Source organism: Sinocyclocheilus rhinocerous, unplaced genomic scaffold (genome assembly GCF_001515625.1).
Source record: "Sinocyclocheilus rhinocerous isolate Xijiao unplaced genomic scaffold, SAMN03320098_v1.1 scaffold293, whole genome shotgun sequence".
In the NCBI taxonomy this organism is placed as follows: domain Eukaryota; kingdom Metazoa; phylum Chordata; class Actinopteri; order Cypriniformes; family Cyprinidae; genus Sinocyclocheilus; species Sinocyclocheilus rhinocerous.
Window position 1 is genome coordinate 403,436 of NW_015643297.1, and position 22,522 is coordinate 425,957.

At 36.7% G+C, this 22,522-nt stretch overlaps 1 protein-coding gene and 1 pseudogene across 1 annotated transcript in view; one reads left to right on the plus strand and one right to left on the minus strand.

The window, feature by feature from the left end:
• The first annotated feature begins 1,596 nt into the window (after window positions 1-1,596).
• On the plus strand, window positions 1,597-4,275 carry LOC107757302 (endonuclease G, mitochondrial-like; annotated as a pseudogene).
• Window positions 4,276-6,660: 2,385 nt separating this feature from the next.
• The window catches only part of LOC107757303 (disabled homolog 2-interacting protein-like), a 99,023-nt gene continuing 83,161 nt past the window's right edge, over window positions 6,661-22,522 (minus strand). Inside the window, exons 9-18 of the mRNA XM_016574746.1 lie at window positions 20,702-20,846; window positions 19,875-20,019; window positions 18,384-18,620; window positions 17,713-17,914; window positions 16,493-16,671; window positions 14,224-15,112; window positions 12,480-12,632; window positions 10,396-10,598; window positions 10,095-10,182; window positions 6,661-8,510 (exon numbers count right to left, since the gene is read on the minus strand). Coding sequence (XP_016430232.1) covers window positions 8,343-8,510; window positions 10,095-10,182; window positions 10,396-10,598; window positions 12,480-12,632; window positions 14,224-15,112; window positions 16,493-16,671; window positions 17,713-17,914; window positions 18,384-18,620; window positions 19,875-20,019; window positions 20,702-20,846 — 2,409 coding nt within the window. The 3' untranslated portion in view covers window positions 6,661-8,342. The remainder of the gene's footprint in view (window positions 8,511-10,094; window positions 10,183-10,395; window positions 10,599-12,479; window positions 12,633-14,223; window positions 15,113-16,492; window positions 16,672-17,712; window positions 17,915-18,383; window positions 18,621-19,874; window positions 20,020-20,701; window positions 20,847-22,522) is intronic.

The following is a 22,522-nucleotide window of genomic DNA, read 5'->3' on the forward strand; positions in this document are numbered from 1 at the left end:
CTTACCACACAACTTGAGTCAGCAGAGCTTATGCCAGGTGGAGACTTTTGCTTTCTGGAAACAAAAAAATATAAGGTTCTACCTAAGCACGAGTTAAATACATACTCATGCTATATAACATACGGCATGTTATGTAATTAGCACTGGAAATTCCAGTTGGGGTAACTGCACATGTAGTAGGGTAATTTATGTTATACAACACCATTTAAGCTCCATAACTTTGTAATTTTTATGCCTACTGTATATAGCAGACTTTCAGAAATATGCTGATGGAAATAAAGAGCTAAAGTCAGCAATTGCCCAGTGAGGGATTGACAGTTTGCTTACATGAAGTTGTCAATTTGAAGTTAATTTTGAAATATTTTTTAAAGCATAGTTTGTAGTGTTGATATTTCTAGATTATTATCAATCAGCATGGAATGTTTTAAAATGATAATATCTAAAACATCACAAAATGCATCAAATCTATTGCTAATACTTAGCAATGTTTGAGCTGTTGTGTTCATACAATAATGTCACTTAATTCCCCACCCTTAATTATTATTATTAACTAAAACTAACTCCATAAAAAATGTAAATAAAATAAATGTTAACTGAAACTTAAAAAAAAGCTATTTCAGCTAGTTTCCAAGATTACATTTCTCATTTAGTGTAACTAGACTGACAATGGATGACTGGGGCAGTCGTGGACTAATGATCTAGTGTCGGAATTGTAACCCAATGGTCATGGGTTCGAGTCTCCGTATCGGCAGGGATTGTAGGTGGGGGGAGTGAATGTACAACGCTCTCTTCCACCCTCAATACCACAACTGAGGTGAGACCCTTGAGCACCGAACCCCCAACTGTTCCCCTGGCGCCGCAGCATTGGCTGCCCACTACTCCGGGTGTGTGTTCACGGTGTGTGTGCTCACTACTCACTACTGTGTGTGTGTGCAATTGAATGGGATAAATGCAGAGCACATATTCCGAGTATGGGATCTCATACTTGGCCACACATCATGCCACTTTCACTGTCACTTTTAAAAACTGAAACTGATACAAGTATATACAAAAATTTGATTTAAAAATAAAAAAAGACAAAAGACAAAACCAACACCGGTCTAAATCTTTAAAATAAAACAAAACAGAAAATAAAAAGTACAAGCTCTACATTTTAATAGACTACAATAGTACCTAAACAAATACTAGAATAACACTGATTACAAAGCAATAACAGGCTTGAAAGTGATTTTGAGGACACATGAAAACCCATTTAAATATTTAACAGGGAATTCATGTAAACTATTTCTGATAGAAACATTTCCAATAGAGGAAAATAAAAAAAATATTTTTTCCATTTTAGAAGTGTAAAGGGGTACATGATGAAACACCAGCTCAAACCTAAGTTTAAAATGACTAAATAAAATATTTAACTTAATTGTGAAAAAACTAATAGTTAAACTGAATATTCTCCACTATTTAGAAGCGTTTGCGACATGAAAATGTACTGCATAGTAGGAATGACCCAGTAACTTTAATTCTGAAACTGTTCTGCCTTTTTAAGAAAAAGCATGATGTCATAAATATGCGACTACATTTCCTGTGCGCTTGCTTTGCCGGTGCGACTGACTCACATGGGTTATGTAAATATACGGTGGGCAAAGTAACAGCACTTTATTCAGATAAATTAATTAACCGTATTTACTAAGCGTGTATGATGCAAAGTGTGTTCTGCTCGCGGTGGGTTTTATCCGGGCTGTCAGTGACAGCTGGCATAGGCATCGGTGCCACCTTGACAGCAGCCTGCGATCGCTTTAATAAAAACGGGGATACGAGCCACAGCGGTGGACTGCTGGACCGCGTACCAGTCATCCCGATCCCGAGCGTCGACGCAGCGTCAGAGATTACCCCGTACCAGCCGGGACAGGTCACTGTAAACAGATCCACTGCTGTTATGAAGTACGGCTTCCCTTCCCTTCCCTGTCCAACATCAAGAGCAGAGAGTCTTACGTGACCTCATACGACCCCAGAAACAGGACCGCAGCCTGGGTCATAGAGCAGCTCAGCGCCGAGACAATAACCGGGGCTTCGGACAGAAAGTTCTGCGATTTTAAAGAGGACGACTCGGTTCATGTATACCACAGATCGACTAATGTGGATTACAAGGGCAGTGGGGTTGACAGGGGTCATCTGGCCGCAGCAGCCAATCACAAATGGAGTCAGAAAGGCATGGATGACACCTTCTACCTGAACAATGTGTCACCACAGGCTCAATCCTCTTCATGGAGATCAAGGAATGAAGGTAAATGAAAATTTAGCCTTAGGTGATATTAATAATCTATTGTTAAAATGCCTCATATAAAAATGTATTTATCTTATTTTTAAATATTAATTTTTCAACGATTATTTTTATTAGTAATTGAACCTTCAATGGAATTATATAAATGTCTAATCAATTAAGAGAAAATTATTTTAAACATGTCAAAAAATAAACAATAGATTATATTATTAATAAGTTTAAAATGTTGCATAAAAAGTATTTACTTGTTACTTTTTAGTGTTTATTAAAACTTTGAACTTGAATCGTTTATTAATAATTTTATTTTTAACAATTAAACTTTTACTGAATTTATAGTAAATACAAATAATAAAATAATATATAAATGATAGATGATGTTAATAATCAATGTTTAAAAGTATTTAAATTATTTTTGATTATTAATTTGTTTAGTATTAATAATTAAACCATTATTGAATTTATATAAGTGTCAGTGTCAATCAAGATTTTTTATATATCAGAAAATAAATATATATTAATAATCACTGTTTAAAATGCCACCTATAACAATGCATTTAACTTATTTTTAATATTTATTAATAATTGGTTTATTATTATCAATTAATGAATTTATGTCTAATTAATAAAGAAAAAAATATATCAGAAAATGCATGAAATTAACCTATAACAACGAATTTAACTTATTTTTGTCTATTTATTAATAATTTCCTTATTATTAATAATTAAACCTTTACTGAATTTATATACATGTCTAATCAGTTAAGAAAACAGTATTTTAAATATATCAAAAAATAAATAGGCATAACTTGTTTTGGATTATTGAAATTCCTCTTCATTATGTGGTATTCAAATTCTTATTAATTGAAATGGAAGTAATTCATTCATTCTGAATTTTGCACAACCCTGGTGTTGGAACTAAATAGTAGGGTAGATTTCCATGAGCACCTTATTTTATAAAATCTTTAAAACCACCAATCATTTAAAAAGTTTGCTTACTGCTTATTTTTCTGTTTGCATGGGTAATTATGGCTAATAATATTGCGGTTATCTTTCCCCACAGAATCTTCATCTAAACCAGAACGCATGGAATAACTTGGAGAAATATTGTCGCTCTCTCATCAAGCATTACCAGAACGTCTTTGTGTGCACTGGACCACTCTACTTACCCCGGTAAAAGTCTCTCAATATGCTCTCAAATCTGCACCGCCTGTATGTTATGCCATTAAGGGAAACTAAATAACACGTAATTATCTTGGAAGATCACCAGACTATGCCATAGCAAGGCTCACTGCTTAAATCAAATGTAAAATCTGGGTCCTGAGACAAAACGACTTGAGAACCACTGTTCAAGATATTTTAAATTAGCCACATGCCTGAAATCAAGATATTTGAACGTATTTAATTAATAGAACCTAATTTTTCTCTCCATGCACCTACAGACAGGAACCTGATGGGAAAATGTACGTGAAGTATCAGGTTTTGGGAAAGAACCATGTAGCTGTGCCAACTCACTTCTTTAAGGTGGTGATTCTGGAAAAGCCGAGGGGAGACGTGGAGCTACGGTCCTATGTGATGCCCAATATGCCAGTCGATGAGAAGATTCCACTGGAACGCTTCTTGGTTCCCATTGAGAGCATCGAGAGAGCGCCCGGACTGCTGTTCGTACCAAACATCATGAAGAGGACCAGCAGTCTGAAAGCCATTACTGCAGGGCCATGAGGAGTTTACAGTGATTACGGGGGAAAGGAAAATACCTTAAAATGATTCATTATGTCACTGTCAAACATTTATACTGGGGAAATTGTTTAATTTTCAAGATATGTGGAAAAACTACTGAGAGATATATATCAGTCACTGGCACATCTTGACAGTCTATGCTGTACTGTTTAATAGGGGAGATTTTGTATCATTACTGTTTTTAAATGTCAGCCATAATCAGCGATTTTAACCGAGCCAAAACATGGCTTTAATTTAAACTGTGAAATTTTATTTGTGCTACTGGAAATAAATAAATAAAAATCTGTAATCCTTAAAGGGTTAGTTCACCCAAAAATGAAAATTCTGTCATTAATTACTCACCCTCATGTCGTCAACCCTTTGAAATAATCAATAACTTATTTTATTTTATTTTATTTTTTGGAAAAGTGTGTGAAAAATTGTATTTTATGGTCAGTCACAATTGTAACCAGGCAGTGAGTGAATGCTCTCTGTGATTGATTGGTTCTGTCTTGCAACATTTGCGTGTGTTCAGATGAGCAGGAAAATAGTTCTATCCTACACAATTACTCACTAACAAAGGTTATTTGTCCAATTCAATGCATATTGTACGCATTATTATTATTTTTGTTAAATAAACAAAACCACTGGTAAATAAAATGCACCTTAGTATCGATATTTTTTTGAGTATGGATACTTTCGTTACTCGCGTCAGTATCGATATATCGTTACTTCGGATCGATACGCCCATCCCTAGATTTCAGCCCCGCCCGAAATCCTGAACACAAAAATGGTGAAAAACGGTCCGACTCCACAGTTCAGTTTTTGTAACGTGTTTTCAGCAATACATTTCTAACATTTATAATATGTTTAGAAAGAATTCTCTGGATTACGCGGACTTTACGTTGTGACACGTTTTGTTTGGGGTCTCAAACATCCGTGACAAACATTTGCTGGGCAGCGATATTCATCAAAATATGATCTCAAACATCACAGTTGTTACATATTTAATAGACTGATATTACCATTATGAAGAGGTCAAGGTTTTGCCAAAGGCTCGAAGTTTCACTGGTTAGCATGGTCCAGTTAGCCATAATTACACAAAAACATCCTTCTCCATTGATTTCCATTCAAAAGTAGTAGTGTTTTCTTATGAAATAAAAGGTTTTTACAATATATAAATCACAAATATTTCATTCCATTATATTACAGCTGATGTTTTAAAGAAAGACTTTAGTGATGACACTCATGGACAAATATTTTGCTTTTATTTTGAATGGCACTCACTGAAGTGCACCAATCTTGACAATGGCATTCTACATGGATATATACATTCTGTCCATAGCATTTACTTGACTTTACACAGGTGAAACAATATATCTTTTTCTCAACACCAGTATTTTTCTTGGACTGTACAGTAAACTAACAAATAAAGTAAGAACCCTGAAATAGCTAAATAAAACTTTAATAACTCTAGAGGCAATTGCACATGAATTGCACTGAACATTTTCTTCAACACAAATGACTTCTTATATATTGGTATGTCTTCTGTTCAGGTATGTACATGTGGCAAAACTGTCAGCGTAGCTCTGAAACATTCATATAAAAGATGTAGAGGTAAAGCAGATTTTTACATGGTGTTTGATATATAATCATGCCAAACAGGAAAAGGTGTCTTCCTTTAAATTAAGTGGCACTAAACAGCAGCCCTTTGACTTTCACATAATATATTAAGGGAGTTAAAAAAAATAAAAGTGTTTTAATATGCCATACTATTGCCTTTAAAAGTTTATGTTACAGGAAGTCCAGACATGTTTCGTTTGCTTCTTTTCAATTTCTCTGTATTTAAACAGGTTAGTATAAAGATGTGGTCACATTATCGAAATTTCGGCAAAAATGTGCAGGCAAAAAGGTCCACTGTTTATTGTGAATAGTGCACTCTAAAAAATGCTGGGTTGTTTCAACCCAACTTTGGGTCAAATAAGGACTAACCCAACTGTTGGGTTAAATTTTTACATTAAATTTTTAACCCAAAAGTTGGGTTAGTCCAAATTTGACCCAAAGTTGGGTTGAAATAACCCAGCATTTTTTAGAGTGTGTAGTGATATATGAAGCACAACTCACACAGAAGTCACTTTCAATCCAAGCAGCTTTCTGTTGGTCAGCGTTGGTGAATTCACGTGGCCAACCTGAACCCGTTGCGAACCCCACACTGGGAAATATATCGGCCACACATGAAATTACTGATTCCTTTTGTAATGAATGGATTTTGCCCATGAAAATTTACAGAACAATGGTAAATGAGACCTCACCTTAAGTCTTAAAAGTGAAGTATGCAATTTCTGCATCACTAGTATAACTAACCGCAACAGCAAATATAATGTTTTCAGACAGGTTTCTCGGATTCGATTGTTTGAACAAACACAGTCAACCTCACACCAATGGTATTTTAATATCCAAAAAATCTTCAATTTTAAAGAAATGTAAAGTCACCATGAAACCAAAATTGTCAATTTTTTTTTTTATGGAATATTGCAGTGTTTAATTTAAATGATTCATTATATATATATTTTTTTTTTTAATTCATGTGTTCTCCTGTGCTCTCCCCTTGCAACGAAATCTCTTCTCTTCTCAAATGAGATTGCAGCAATTAGCAAACAACAACGATCCAACAATCCACTCAATTCTCCATCAATAAAGTCAAGTCCTGCCCTACATTTTATCTCGTTCAAGAAGCTGTTTCACCTGGATATATGTCACAATAGGGAAAAAATGAGCTCAACTTCTGTTTCAAGCTGACTTTAACAACATTGGACACACCCAGCATTCAATCTTAAACAAGTACTCTTAATTTTGGGGTTATAACAACAAATATATTTGAATAAATAAATCAACTGAACATAATTTAAAATATAAATGAAAAAAATCAATTCCAAACAACAGTTAAACAGAGCATACTTTCTCTCAAGCCTGTATAATAAAAAAAAATAAATGAGAATACTGAAAAATGGAGATGTTTGATTTGACATTTATACACAAAGAAACACTGACAGTCTTCAAACTCTTCTCCATAAGCCTGATTTGAATAAAGTTCAGTGAAGCTAAAACAGGCTCGTCTGATACCGGAGCAAAGGTCCTGTCTGCAGGGTTGATGCAACTATTGCTGCGCTGCACTGACTTCCAGCTTGTTTGATGCAAACCGCATTTGAAGAGCAGGAAACATTGCAACCTTTAAGCGAAAAACAGCCACAATACACTTCACACATCAACTCAAACCTTTATCACCCAGTAGAAGTGCTGAATGCTATATGCTTCGTCCTTGCTGCTCTGAATAGCCTTTATAACAAGTCCACAGAAGCAGGTTTTGGTTAAAGGGTCCATTCTAATGCTATAGAAAGTGCATAGAGTGGAAGAAAGACATCGTAGGGGACACGCACTGATTGTACTGTAGGCATGATGTTGGATACTGAGTCTAATACTGGCCACGTGAACAGCAAGCAGTGTGAGGACATTTCTATCCACGGCGTTGATGCAGAGGGGTTAAAGTGTGTTGTCATCTTTGCCCTGTCTAGAAGCAGCACCTGAATGTATAATGGCAGCTTACATAGTTTTTCGTTAATAAAGTACAGCAGACCTCAGCACGGGAAATACAGACCGTATGAAAAAAACTAAATCTCTTTTCTCTGAAAAGCCCATAGAAAACTATATACATTAATGAGGCGCGTTGCCTCTATATAGACTAAAATGTTATGCACATACAAAAAAAGTATGCAACAAATTGCGATGTTTAAAAGTCCTCTCTTTAACCTTACAAAAAAAAGTGAGCGGTTTGTGCTACTGCTGCCGTGGAGTGACGCAAGCAACAAAAATGGTCAAAAAAGGATGTTTACATGAAAGTTACAATAAAAAGAAAGCGGAAAATAGTGTTTCAACAAATAATTACATACGTATGATTTGTTATTATCATGCTAAGTCCAATCAAGAGGTGTATGTGCACAGTTCAAATCTAGAGGTGATACAGAATTTGGTCACGGCTTACATCAGTGACCGAGTGGCTCTCGTGACAAGGGCTATGAATGAAGCATCATGGGACATCTTTGCGTGGCAAATCTAAAAGGATTCAAAAAGACACATTAGCCTTTATACACTGAGTGAAAAAACAACATTGTGCAACTTTTAAATGTCCTATCCAATTAGTTCCCAAAAAGAGTTATTTTCGACCCAGTACTAGGGACTTTGTGAAGTAATTTTAACCCCGCGGGTGCGCTGTTTTTCCATACTGTAAGAGAGTTACCCATAGCCCTTGTCCGTCACTAGGCCCGTAGGCCTGTGTGTGTTTGTGTCCACGCTAACAGTTGCTACTGTTCCGGAATTCACCGTTTTCCGTGATCTGCAGCTTGGTAGGGTTGGTGGGAGAGATGCCGTTCCTCGTTTGCATGCTGTAACGATCCTTCAGCTGAGACAGAGCGCTCATTAGCCGGGCGTTTGCGGCATCCAGGGATGCGATTCTCTTCTCCTGTGGGGAGTGACCATTAATGGAGGTCAGATAGGAGAAGGTGATTAACAGTGCATGATATTTAATGTTTAATTAAAGTCTTTCTACTCTGCAATGGACGCAAGGTGACTGGCACTCTCTTGTCTGAAACATTACAGACTAATTACTCCGTCTATAACCCATAAAATGAATTTACAGAGTTTAAATTAAAATTCATGCAGCTACAGCAGTAATTTCTCCTTGTCTTTTAGAAAATAAATCTATGATGTAAACTGTCTTTAATGATTTTGATGAGTGCTAAAATGAATCCACAGTGGGTGGTTTTTATGCTCATCAAACTGTTTAGGAAAGACGCTGATTGTCCCCGGAGGACACGGGTGTTCATCATTAAACTTTCAGATACATTAAAGGGGTCATATGATGCTTTTTTAAAGATCATTATTTTTAAACCTCAGAGACCAAATCATGACATCATGCTGAAATCTAAACCAAACACAAGAGGGCGCTATGACCCTGAAAACGAGTAGCTGACAATCGAAACAAACATTTAAGACCATTAGTGAAAACGCTGCTTTTTTCTTGTTTGATAGAAAATGATACATTAAATTATATTATCAGCATAACAACTTGAGTGAAAAGTTATCATTGATTTTTTTTACTATTCAGTATGCACCCTTAATGACAGCTGCACTCAAGCTGACACAGACTGATGATCATGTTCTCCAGCCTGATTTGAGAATGATCCAAAAAGCATCTTTTGCTGCAATGGAATTATATATATATATATATATATATATATCTGCTCACATGCTCTGATAATAATAGTTTTGTAGGACTTTACATTATTAGGTTAATTAAAAAAAACAAAACAACAACAAACAGTTAAATTTGATTCTGTTGCATAGAACTGATTAAAAATAATATATTGATATTTAACATTAATATATTTTCTGTCCAATTTCATTGTTTTACTTTCAATAAAGGTGAGGTTATTTTATTGGCTTGTATTTTTTTTAAATTCAGTATCATTAAAATTGAGTTAAATTAAAAAGTTTTACAAACTAATTTTATATTATTTAATAAAATAATAAATAATTATTAAAAAGCATTTTAAAAAGCATTAACAAGCAAAACAGAATTTTCAGCGAAAGTCTTGACTGTCACTTAGTTTAAAATGCATCCTTTCTTAATAAAATATTTCTTTCTTTCTTTCTTTTTTCTTTTTTAATCACTGACCTCAAACTTTTGAACAGTAGTATAGGTATACAGGAAAGTGTATATTTTAAAACATTTTGCAGTTCACTTAAATAGCACTGCTGTGTAACCAAATACTTTTAGTATTCATTAATATATTCCATAAGTGTCTCATTTAATATGAGCTCATTAAACCATATAATAATTATGTAAAAATGTGATAATTGCTGTTTAAAATACTTTTCAATGGAGTATAGCGTGTCAACGCAAATATTTTTCACTTAAATTAAGCATCTGGATTTAAATGCACCAGCTGAACTGCATCATGAAAACTATTTGATTACGATAAACACTGCCATGACTTGAAAATGATTAAAGACATATAAAAAGGTGATTAGATATTTAATTCACCTGGGCTTCGATGATTTTCTGTTTGGAGTCTACAATGGCCTGCATGTCTGTGTGATCTTTCTTCAGCTCCTCTTCAACTGACATCAACCTGAAACATAAAATTGCCATATACATCTTTATGCTTCAGATGCTAAGTGCTTAACTGAACTAGAGCGTAATACTTTAAATACCATCAGAGGTTATATCTAGGAAACAGTTAATTTTCAACCCTTGTAATATCTAATGGATCACCCCTTATGGGATTTGAACCTACAATGTTTCAGTTTCTAGACCGGACACCACCTCAAATCCAAATCTTCACCTGGTGATGATGCTCTTCATCTGGTGCTCTTTCTCATCCTGCTGCTTGCGTAATCGCTCCTCCGTGTCCTCAAGCCGGGCCTGGTACTCCAAGAGCATTTTCTGGGTTTGGTCATCCTGGCTCTTTATGCGAGATTCATACTCTTCCAGCTTCTTAGCAGAAATACGCAGCTTTTCCTGCAGGACAGCAATCTCCTGCTGATACTGAGAAGGAGAAAGAGAGAATGAAGTACTCTAATAGCAGGATTATAGAGCAACAAAAGCTGTGTAAAGAGGGAGTTCTCGGGTGTGTACGGCTGTGGTTTGAAATGCATATTACACGATCAGAGCCCTGCTAATCATCTCGTATCTGCTAAGCCTGGGAAATCCAGCAAAGCTGTATGAAACATATCTAACAGGTGCTACAGAATATTTCAAAGATGAATTCTGTAGCTCACAGTAGAGCATGCTGCTAACAACACAAAGGTCATGGGTTTAACTCCCAGGCAATCAATGTACCTTGAGATCTTGAAATCAATATATATATATATATATATATATATACACTACCGCTCATAAGTTTGGGATCAGTAAGACTTGTAATGTTTTTTAAAGAAGTCTCTTCTGCTCATCAAGGCTGCATTTATTTGTTAAAAAAAATAATAGAAAAAAACTGTAATCTTGCAAAATGTTATTACAATATAAAATAATGGTTTCTATTTTAATACACTTTAAAATGTAATTTATTTCTGTGATGCAAAGCTGAATTTCCATCAGCCATTACTCCAGTCTAAAGTGTCACATGATCCTTCAGAAATCATTCTAATATGCTGATTTATTATTAGAATTACCAATGTTGGCAACAGTTGTCCTGCCAAATATCTTTTTTTGGAAACTGTGATACTTTTTCAGGATTCTTTGATGAATAAGTTGCATTTGCTAGAAATAAAGGCAGAATATCTTAACATTTTTAGCTCTTCAAGTAAATTGATCTTGCTTTAGAGATGTTTACATATTTTATTAAAAAATAAGACAGACATGCTGATTTAGAAAATTATTTTTGCTGTGTTGTTGCTTCAGGCTATTCAGAGACTAAGAAAGTGTTGTATGAAATGTTTTATGCAGCTGTTCGGAGAAGAAAGTTTTTGAGAACTCACTGTTGATAGTCTCCATCTTGAGATTCTGCTTGGTTAAGGGTTTATAGATACAGAAACCGTCTGCTTTATAAATATGCAAAGACTTGGAATAATAAGCCTGGTTTCCTGTGTTTTTTTTGTCTTGTAATTTAGCATCTAGACTAAAATGCTGTTGTGCAATAAGCTACATTCCCTGTAGAGGATTCAACCAATCTTCACAGTATCACTTACATTAACAGCTTCAAACAGTACGGATGCAGTGGGGTTCTGCTGAGGGAGAAGCTTGAGTATGTGGGTGTACACACTCAGTGCACTCCGCCTGACTCATTATTCATTAAAGAGCAGGGGAAAGAGATGGCAGACAAGTCTGAACCAGATGTGTGCTCTCCACTATGTAGTGATTTGAGCCTGTCCTCCTGAATTACAACTCTAGAGAGATCAAAAGTCAGCTTCATCTAAAGTCTATTTCAATTGCAGTGCGAATCTACCTGTCTGCAGTTTGACATCCACAGTGCTCGTATCAGTTTAAGACAAGATGCAGTGACTAAGCAAGATCTGATCTTAAAATGTCCTCAAGTCTGGGTGATCAGGAAAAAACCTTGGATGGTTCTGTCTTTCTTTAGTTTAGGAAGGAAAATGGTTTAGAGTGCTTAAGTTTGCAATTTACACCATGTTTAAAAGTTCGGTGTCAGATTGATCTAATGAATATTAATTAGGTTTACATGATTGGTCATTCCAGGAAGGTTACCTAGCAACATTAGCATGACCTAAATAATATTCATCATCATGTCCTCACAGAAAGTCCATCATATTCAAGAGATGACAAATAGTGAAACATATTTTATAGGAAATCATCATCTCCTGTCTGTGTGCCCGTGGGAGGCCAGATTTTATCACACAAACAGTAAGCCTGCTGTATTTCTGCATATACTGCTGTTTTTCGTGCCGCAGGATGAGGTCTCATTATTACCTTTTCAGTTGGTGTGAGATCCTCCTTGTTTGGGAAGTCCTCCCGGTGTTTCGAATCTGGGTCAATTCCCTCCTGCTCCAAATATTGCACATTCATATTCAGCAGCCACGCAGCAGTGCGGTTCAACGCATTGGGATTCACAGGAGATGGAGCCTAATAAAAGTTCATTCAAACACACACACAAATACATTATTGTATCATAATTAGCCATGCTAACATCTATATGAGACTCAAATTAGATTTCACTCATACACACAAACAAGTGCCTAAAAACTTTTCAAGGTGACAACAACACTTGTGCTCACTAGGAAAAACACTTGATCATTTTTTTAATGAAGATTAATTCTGCAGACATCAAAGGAACAGTCTGGACAATGCGAGCAGTCATTTAATCACTAGCCCAGTGTTTGCACTCAAGCAATTAATTCTGCTTGTCTGCTCCGTTCCTTTCGCCTTTGACGGCGAGAGGGCTGTGCGGTCGTCTCAACCAAAGAGCCTCGTTTGATTGTTGCGATGCACCAAAGACTCATTAACCCCTGTGAGATCTGAGTGCCAATTTGTTTTAAGGATATCAGCCGAGTGCTAGATAATTTGGTGGTATCTAAATTAGCTGTGGGAATGTTGCAACTAACGGACCTAGAGAGACACAAAGGATGTGATCGGTTTTAAAATGCTATCTCTTGAGAACACAGAACTTTGAAAATCTTTTTCTTGACTGTAGCAATAATAACAATGATTCGGTTTACAACATTTCTGAAAAAATGTGAGCGGTGCCTGCCTCGCAAAACCTGCCACCACAATGCTAGTTGTCCGTGTGTTGCTGTGCGGTTGCTGGGGTGTTCTGTGTGCTGAGTGCTTAACTGTTGGGTTGCTAGGTGGTTGCTTAGGACAACTCAAGAAGAGCCGACCCTCAATCCTCAATGATATTTTGATCTCCTGATATAACTTGGGTCTTTAATGTAAGTCTATTTTATTTTCTAAAACAGTTTATTGTCTAGGCAAAAATCATGTTTAATTTCCTAAAAAACGAATAAATAAACAACAGTAACATTTGTGATGGCATACGAAGGCTAGCACGAAGGCAATGACTTCACACAAATTATTAATTAAGGTTATCTTTTATTATTTCATTTCCTAGTTGTAGTTAAATAATATAAATAATATCTTGTTTTTTCCCCTGCATGTCAAGTATGGGGCTCCGTAATGTCAAACTAAATAAAATAGCAATACAATTTAATTATATCGACATATTTAAAAAAATAAAAAAATAAAAAAATGACTAACTAAAATTAAAACAGAAAATATAAAAATAAAACCAATTAAAAATATAAATAAAAACGATAATAGTATCTCAATGATACTAAAATAGACTAGTCCTATTATAGCTTGTATTACATCTACATTTTTGACAACATTTAATTTTATTTGATTTTAATCAAATCAAAGTAATTGTTAAAAACGTTTTAAAGACATTTGGGTATTTTGGAACTGTAACAAGTAAAAGAAATTAATCAAATAAAATAATTAATCAAATCTGCATTATTCAACAAGCAGGTTTTTGGTAAATGAAATGTTTGAATATTTAATTTTGCACTAAAATGTTATTTTCTTTGAGTACAATTTTTAGCTAGAGTAAAACGGACTATAATTAATTTATATGACATGACAAAATATTTACTCACATTTAAAGGATATTTTCATCAAAAGACATTAAGAAAAAGAAGTGTGAAAATCTCTAACTCACTTGTTTGTGTAGGGTGCGCTGCTTAGATTCTGGACTGTCCCCTTTGGAGGATGACGACTGCTGCCTCAGTCTGGTGCCACTGCTTGGCCAGTCAGGAGATGATGACATCATACTTCCACTGGAGGGGCGGGGGTACGGTGCGGTGTTGAGCATGTTGGGCGGAGTGCGGCCCCTTGTGACGGTTGGAGGCGGCTGGTCTATCCTGCGCTGCGGCCCTGTGCTGTTCTGGCGTGGTACGTTGGCTTGGTGTTGGGTCTCTGTGAGGGACAGCTGTCTGCGAGTGAACTCTCCAGAACACCGAATGAACTCGTCCCCGCTGCTGCCCCCTCCGCCACTGGCCCCCGTGCTGGACTGGCTCAGGAATGGGTGCTTTGACCCCGCAGTAGCTGCTTCCTCTGCGTTACTCTGGGAGCTGATGGTGCTCTGGCATTCAGATCCCGAATCGGCCACCGCACGGGGCAATCCGGCGGCCATGTGGTACACAGGGTTCTGGAACGAGAGCGGGGCAAGCAGCTGGGACCTCCCCAGGGCAGTTTCTGTACTCGGTGTGGTGGGGGTCTGTCCTGGCCTCCTCAGGGTCTGACCGCTGGGTGTGTTGCCCTTAGTGGTGCGGGTGGTCCACACTCCTGTGCCCTGGCCAACAGAAGTATGGCTGTCATTGATGGGGTCGCTGAAGGAGGTGTTGGGAGCGCTCTCAAGAGAACGACTGTCCTGCAGGTCCACCATTGACAAGCTCTTGCTGCCGTTGGGGATCTGAACATCTGGCTCGTTAGCCTCCGAGTAACTGGAGCTGCGGGCAGGCGACGGCTGGATCACAGAATTCTTTGTTACGAAAAACAGATCCTTGTTTTCGGGGGTCGGTGAGGGCAGCCGTGTGAAATCCACCAACCTGTCCAAGAGGTAACGGGACAAAATGAAGATCACAGCTGTTCCTTAATTCAAATCAAACTCATTGTTTGCCAGTCTAGCTCATTTGCATGACTAATGGATGTGTGTGTGCTGATGTGACTGTAAAAAACATGTACACTATCGTTCAAAAGTTTGGGTCAGGAAGATTTTGTTTGGAGAGAAATACTTTAATTCAGCAATGCGTGTAAAATGACAGGCTGTGACTTTACGTTTATAATGTTACAAAAAAAAATTATTTTAAATAAATGCTGTTCTTTTGAACTTTCTCTAAAGCAAAGAATTCTGAAAATGTATAACAGTTTTCTCAAAAATATTAAGTGTATTAACTATCAACATATTAAAATATTCATATTAACTGTTTTCAACATTGATAATAATAAGAATTGTTTCTTGAACACCAAATCAGCTTATTAGAATTATTTCTGAAGGATCATGTGACACTGAAGACTGAAGTAATGATGCTGAAAATTCAGTTTTGGCATCACAGGAATAAATTACATTTTTAAATATATGACCATAGAAAACTGTTATTTTAAATTGTAATAATATTCCACAATATTAGGGTTTTACTGTATTTTTGGTGAGCATAAAAGACCTCTTTCAAAAACAAACAACAACTTTTAAACAGTACATTTATGCATTCGACGGATGCTTTTAATCAAAGTGACTGACTGTGCATTCAAACAGTATGTGTGTTTCTAAGAGAACTGAACCCATGATCCTGACGTTGCTATTACAGTGCTCTTCCAGTCGAGAAAATTAATGCAACATAGATAGTTAGAAAGTAGACAGACAGTAAAAGATCTGAAAACTGATTATTAAAACGTGGAGATATTATCAGATGCAAGTAATCTTCTTTGAAAGCACTGGGTGATCAGTCGAGCAGCAAGAGAAGATGTGGCATTTACAAAAGTCTTGCCTGGGACCCATTTTACAACTTCATTTTTACCATATTCCACAACAAAATGATAAAGATTTTACTAGCTGGCAGCTTTTCCTCTCAGCTTTATTTACATTACACAGTGTCATGTTTAAGATTCTCAGCTAAATATATGAGTGCTTTAAAAGTATTTCCCTGATTTCACAGACTGCCACAGTAAATAGCCATCAACTCGCATGGATCGCATCCCAGAGCCCACAGAATCCGAAGTCTTTGGAGTTTTTTTTAAGTTTGGTTCCTCATTTTTTTTAAGATCGGTTCCTCAGTTAGAAGCACAAGTAATGCAAAACAAGACTGTACTTTTGCTTACCAGTTAAACTGGATATTTCTTATTACTTTTGGATAGACAATAACCTGCAATCTAGACCAGGCTGAAAGTGAAAAGTCTGGCTACATAAGACTATTTTTTCCCTGACTTACCCTGTGATCTCACTGTCCATGACCATTTTCTGCAGACCGGTAGACAGGCTGCTGCTGGGTAGAGTGGGGGAACCTACACGCTCGGTGGGAGACGACACGGGGACTCCGGTGGGGTTCGTCAGGGCTGAATTGACATCCCGCAGGATCCGTGCTAAAGGACCCAGCTTAGTGATAGTACTCTACAACACAATACAGAACAGTGAATGACTGGATTTAAACTTGATAGAGCATTGTGAACTCACTCCATTGAGTAAAGGCAATATAGCACTACAGAAAAACCACTTCATATAAAGTTTAGCATGTTATTTCAGTAGAGTTTGAAGCTGTAAGACAGGAGAGGTGGTGCATTACAGTGATTTTACCGCATTCATAGGGTTTTGTTAGCTTATCATGAATAAGCCTGGCCAAGTTAACTGGATGCGTTATATTGCCACTTTCCACATTTACTGTACACTGTCATTCAAACATTAGGGGCCAGCAAGATTTTTTTTATATATACTTTTATTCAGCAATGATCCATTAAACTGATCAAAGGTGATAGTAAAATGATTTTATAATGTTACAAAAGATTTCAATTTTTTTTAAATAAATGCTGTACTTTAGAACTTTCTATCCATCGATAAAATCCTGAAAAAAAAAAGTATCACGGTTTTCTTAAAAACATAAATCAGCACAACTGTTTTTTTAACATTGATAATAACAAGATTGGCCATTTTTACTTAATGACCACTTAAAATAAAGTTTAGCATGTTATTCCAGTACAGTTTGAAGCAAGAGAGGCTGTGCATTACAGTGATTTTACTATGTTCAATGGGTGTTGTTAGGTTCAACACAGGTGGAGTGTGAATCTTAATGACTAATTGTTGGTGTAAATCTGGACATTTCTATTAATGGTGAATTTTAAAACTGTAACTATTTTATGGTTTCTAGCAACTTGGTGTGCATATATCAGCTATTTCTATTTTTTTCAGATAACTAGCTTTGACTGTAGCTCATCCAATCAAAATTCAGAGCCAGTGTTGTCTGTATTTTATCACATCAGATAATCACTTGATAAACTAAATTGAGCTCTTTTATAATTTTCAGAATCTATTTTTCTGATCTCAAATTACAGTTTCTGTTTCTGTGAGAGTTGCATGAAGACACATAAGTACATTACAATCTAATGAACTGTTTTAACGAAACACTCGTTCAATATTTGTTCAATCGCAGGACCTCACCTGATCGAGCTGTGAGACGGCTTCGGACAGGAGAGAAAGGAGAGTGGAGAGTTCACGGCCCAGGTCAACATAACCCTCGAAGCCTGCTGTGTTTGAGATGGTCTCCGGGTTGGAGATCTCCAGCAGGAAGCGCTGCATGTTGGTCCATTCGTGTTCCAAGAACTGATTCATGAAGGACATGTACTCCTCCTTACTGCCAAACCTACAGCAAAAAACACAGTAAATACAGTTTGTCCAGATGAAAATGTGCACAAGAGTTTATTAACTGCAACCACAGGGGTATGATGCATTAAAACTCATGATCAACATCAAATTTCATTGTCATTTCAGTATCATATCATATGTTATAGCTTCATGATGTAACTTTTTGATGTAAAATATTTACTTGAAGTACCCCCTGAGGTTTCAATTAATATTTCAATAATACAACAAAGCAATCACGTTCACGGTTGTCTGATGTTAGTTAATGGTCACCAAACATGCAGGTAAATAAATAAAATATTTCACATTTTTAGTAAGTGTTTTATTTTGATTGTTTTTATTATGATTGTTTTTAATTTTATGTTTATGATTTAATTAATTATTAGTTCCCTCAAGAAGCCCTGAGGTTTGTGAACCCCAGTTTGGTGAGAAATGTTCTATCCTTGATCTGCATGAACAAATACACTCACTTGGTGAAGTTGGCGAGGTTTTGTGTCACTTTGGCAATGAGTGTGAGTGTTCGGGCGGTGCGGTCGTCAGGATATTCCTGCATGAGGCTGAAGAGCGAGGGCGACATGATGGCAGGACACAGGAAGCGCAGGAAAAGAGATGCGCTGATCAGGCGTTCGCTGATGTCCGGTCGTCCTCGGTTACCGCACTCCTGCCTCCAGGATGCAAACACTTCTTTAAGCTCCCGAGGAAACACGCTAGAGTGGACAGACAATAAAGTGATTTGATCAGAAGAATATGAGAGCAAATACCACATTTTTATTACAGCAAAAAAAAAAAAAAAAGTATACAGTATACAGGTCTGGAGTAAATGATGACTTTAAACCAGTGAGCTGAAATACTGTCTGAGTAACTGTTTAGTAACAAACAGGCCCAAAAACAACAACACTCCCACTCAGTTCTGCATTCCCACATCGAATCACAGTCACCATGTGCGTTTAATTAAGTGTTAACAACGCGGGACGGCATCCTCTCCCACAACAATTTCACTGCTACACCCTTTAACCGTTACGCCCACCTTCAATTTTCACATCACCGCCGTAAGGACGTCCCCTCCTGCGACCTCTAGCTCACCACAATCTGCCGTTTAAGTTGCTCTTTTTGAGACAGAGAGACACATAAAAGATGGCGCACAACAAAACCCCCGGCAGAGTTAGACCCAACCTATCAAGATTCAGTTTAAGATACTCCTCAAAGGGAGAAAAATTACATTCCCCTGACGGAATATCTTGAAATAGGCCATTGCAGGAGGGAGTAATTTCATATCTCAGCATGGTTTTGCTAATACGTAGGTGATGACTGAGGAACAGCACAGTCTCTATGAGGACAGATGGAGACCTCTCACTTCTTATTAGTCTTACTTTGCCAGGCATCATGGGCTTTTTGGAGAAATGACAAAATTGCTAATTCAGGATCTGCCTAGAATTAATTTAAAAGCAGCCGAAAACCCTTTGTAAGTCATATAATATTCTAACATGTTTTTATTAAGCATTTACATTTATGCATTTGGTAGATGCTTATCATTCAAAATGACTTACACTGCATTTAAGGTATATATATATATATATATATATATGCATTTAGCAGACGCTTTTATCCAAAGCGACTTACAGTGCATTCAGGATATAAATTTTTTACCAGTATGTGTGTTCCCTGGGAATTGAACCCACGAACTTTGCGCTGCTAACACACACACACACACACACACACACATACACACACACACACACACACACACACACATTATCAGTTCATTCATTGCCTGAGATTCAAACCATGGCCTAAACAGTGCCTATATGCCATATTGACCAATTTCTAACATTGGAACTAACCATTGTAAAATATTAAATGAAGCATGTTTCCAATAAAAATAAAAATTCCTATAAATCTGTATAAGCCAGGCAGTTGCAGTGTGCAGACGCTTATATGAGAGGTGAATTTGATGGCATTACCAGTAAGAATTGATGATCTTGCAGAAAGCCAGCTCACAGCACATCTTCAGGTTGCTCTGGTGCTCATGCAGGTCACTGGAGGAGCACTTAGACGGATCCACCTCGCAGTTCTCGTCTGACTCATACAGGGCTTTGATGAACTCACCTGGGACGGAGAAAGTAAACAATGCGGAAAAACTCATTTAGCACAGCCTGCTGCAGTACTGTACTGTACAAAAATGAATGATTATTAGGAATGAATATTCATTTCGAGAAATATTTAAAAAATGTACTCATCAGATGAGATGCATAATAAAAGCGGATTTATTTTACAGTGCAAAATAAACGCCATCTTTGAAGAATTGATCCCAAAATGCAGTAAATGTTTAGACACATTTCAATTACATTACTTGAATGAACTGAATATGAATCACTGACTCAATTCATTCTGTAAGTAAATAAATGATTCAAAGAAAGATTTGGTTTAATTTCGTAAGGCACAAAAATGAACAAAATAATGAACTGCAACATTTCATAATATAAAACTATGCTATATGTAAACTGCAACACTTTCTCACAGACTAAGCTTTTGAAAGTATTTCCCCAGCATCAGACAAACTCTTTTGAGGGAAACCAAGCCTAAAGCTTTCCCTCCTCACTTGATTTTGCACCCATATTTGACTTGATATCTTAAATAAATGAACAGAACTTCAAAAACACATACTACACACAAAAAAGCAGTAAATTATTGATTATATATTCTCACAAGCATATCTGATGGTCTCCAGAAATAGTAAGGAATGTATTGCACTACTTTGATTTGAATGACAATTTTCACACAATTTTACCTAAAGCGTCCTGAAGGTACTTCTGTCCCACTAGTTTCAGGTACTTCTCTATAGCTTTAGTAGCCAGTGTGTTCTCACGGAATATGAGATGCTCATTGTCTCCGCACCGATCCACCTCAGACATCATCAGATCTGTCAGAAAGTCCTGAGGGAGACAAAACATTAAGAAGTCTTTATTGATGACCGAGTTTGGACAGCCCTGCTCTATAGGCTTTATTTATATTAAAAGTATAAAGTATATTCAGAGCTCCAAAATGTACAAAATGCACGATAAAAGAAGACTCTTGCACTATACTTCAAGACTCATAAAGCCATTTGATATCTTGGGATAATTTTAATTGCTACTAGTTGAAAATCTTCTCCTCTGTGGTAGCTGTTCAGCAGTGATGTCAAATTATAGATGTCAAGTTTAAAGATTTTAGAGCTATGCCAGATGGAAAGATCTTAAGTGAATAACGACAGCATCTATGCACTTTTTTGTTTGCACAGAAAGAAAAAAAAAAAGCAGTCTGGAATATAATGACAAGAAGTGTAATTTACTTAATTGCAATTCTAAGAAATTCAACAGGTAATGACTTTGTGGGAAGTTAAGTTCTTTCTTGCCTGTCTGTCAGTAAAAAAATATAAATCATTAAACTTCAAGACTTTTACAAGAAGTCCCAAGATTTTTTCAAATTCTTGACAAATTTTCCTTTTTCCTAGTAAGAATTTAAGTTATTAGGTTTATTAATTTCTTTTAAATTAAAGTTTAGGTTTATTAGGTTAGTTATTAGGTTTTCTTTTAAATGAAGTTACCAGGTTTATGAGTTTTAATTCATTTTAATCCTACTTCTGTCCCACTAGTTTCAGGTACTTCTCTATAGCTTTAGTAGCCAGTGTGTTCTCACGGAATATGAGATGCTCATTGTCTCCGCACCGATCCACCTCAGACATCATCAGATCTGTCAGAAAGTCCTGAGGGGGACAAAACATTAAGAAGTCTTTATTGATGTGCAGCATTTCTAGAGATAGTCTTTAAATGTTTGAAACCTTAAATTGCAAATTGGTTCCCCCTGACTCTCACTTGTCAGATAAACAAAAAGTTTCACCCAAACTCATTGCTTGAGTGTTCTGGCTGATTGGGATACTTAGACAAACACAACGTTTTGATCAAGTTTTCATACCATATCAGATATTTCAACCTTATTTATAGTTGTTTATGTATATTAAACTGACAACAAAATGGCACACAAATCATTCTGGCTTCAGTACACACAGGCTGTTTTGTGTCTACTGTGCTGCTTTCTGGTCTGTTTCCTCCTTTCTGTCCCCATCTTTGATCACTATGTTTTTGAAGTTCCACATTTCATTTTGAACCATCCAGAACCGGGTATCTGACTGGATGACCTGCAAACCAGCAAATGCATCTGATGGGCCGGATGCAGGAGTTTTATATAGAGTCCACAGCAGCTCCAGTCAGGACGTGTTCCAGATTGAGACGGTTATGGATATCCAGTGGGGGAGATGACTCATACGCAGTGATAGTGTATTGATTGCGGGGTAATGGACTTTGTATAGTTCAGTGAGGTCTTGTTGTAATATTCTTTGCCTCACTTCCTGTTTTTCCTCTCTCATGATGTGTATCTCATGTCTCGGCTCCGACTTCACTGCACTACATCAGTTTCAGCTGAGCACATCCAAGACCTCAGAAGCCCACATGTAAACATGCTAATGATATGTTCTCATGTGGCCCCGGTAGCCATTTATGCTCTATAGCAGGGCTGTCCAAACTCGGCCCTGGAGGGCCGGTGTCCTGCAGAGTTTAGCTCCAACTTGCCTCAA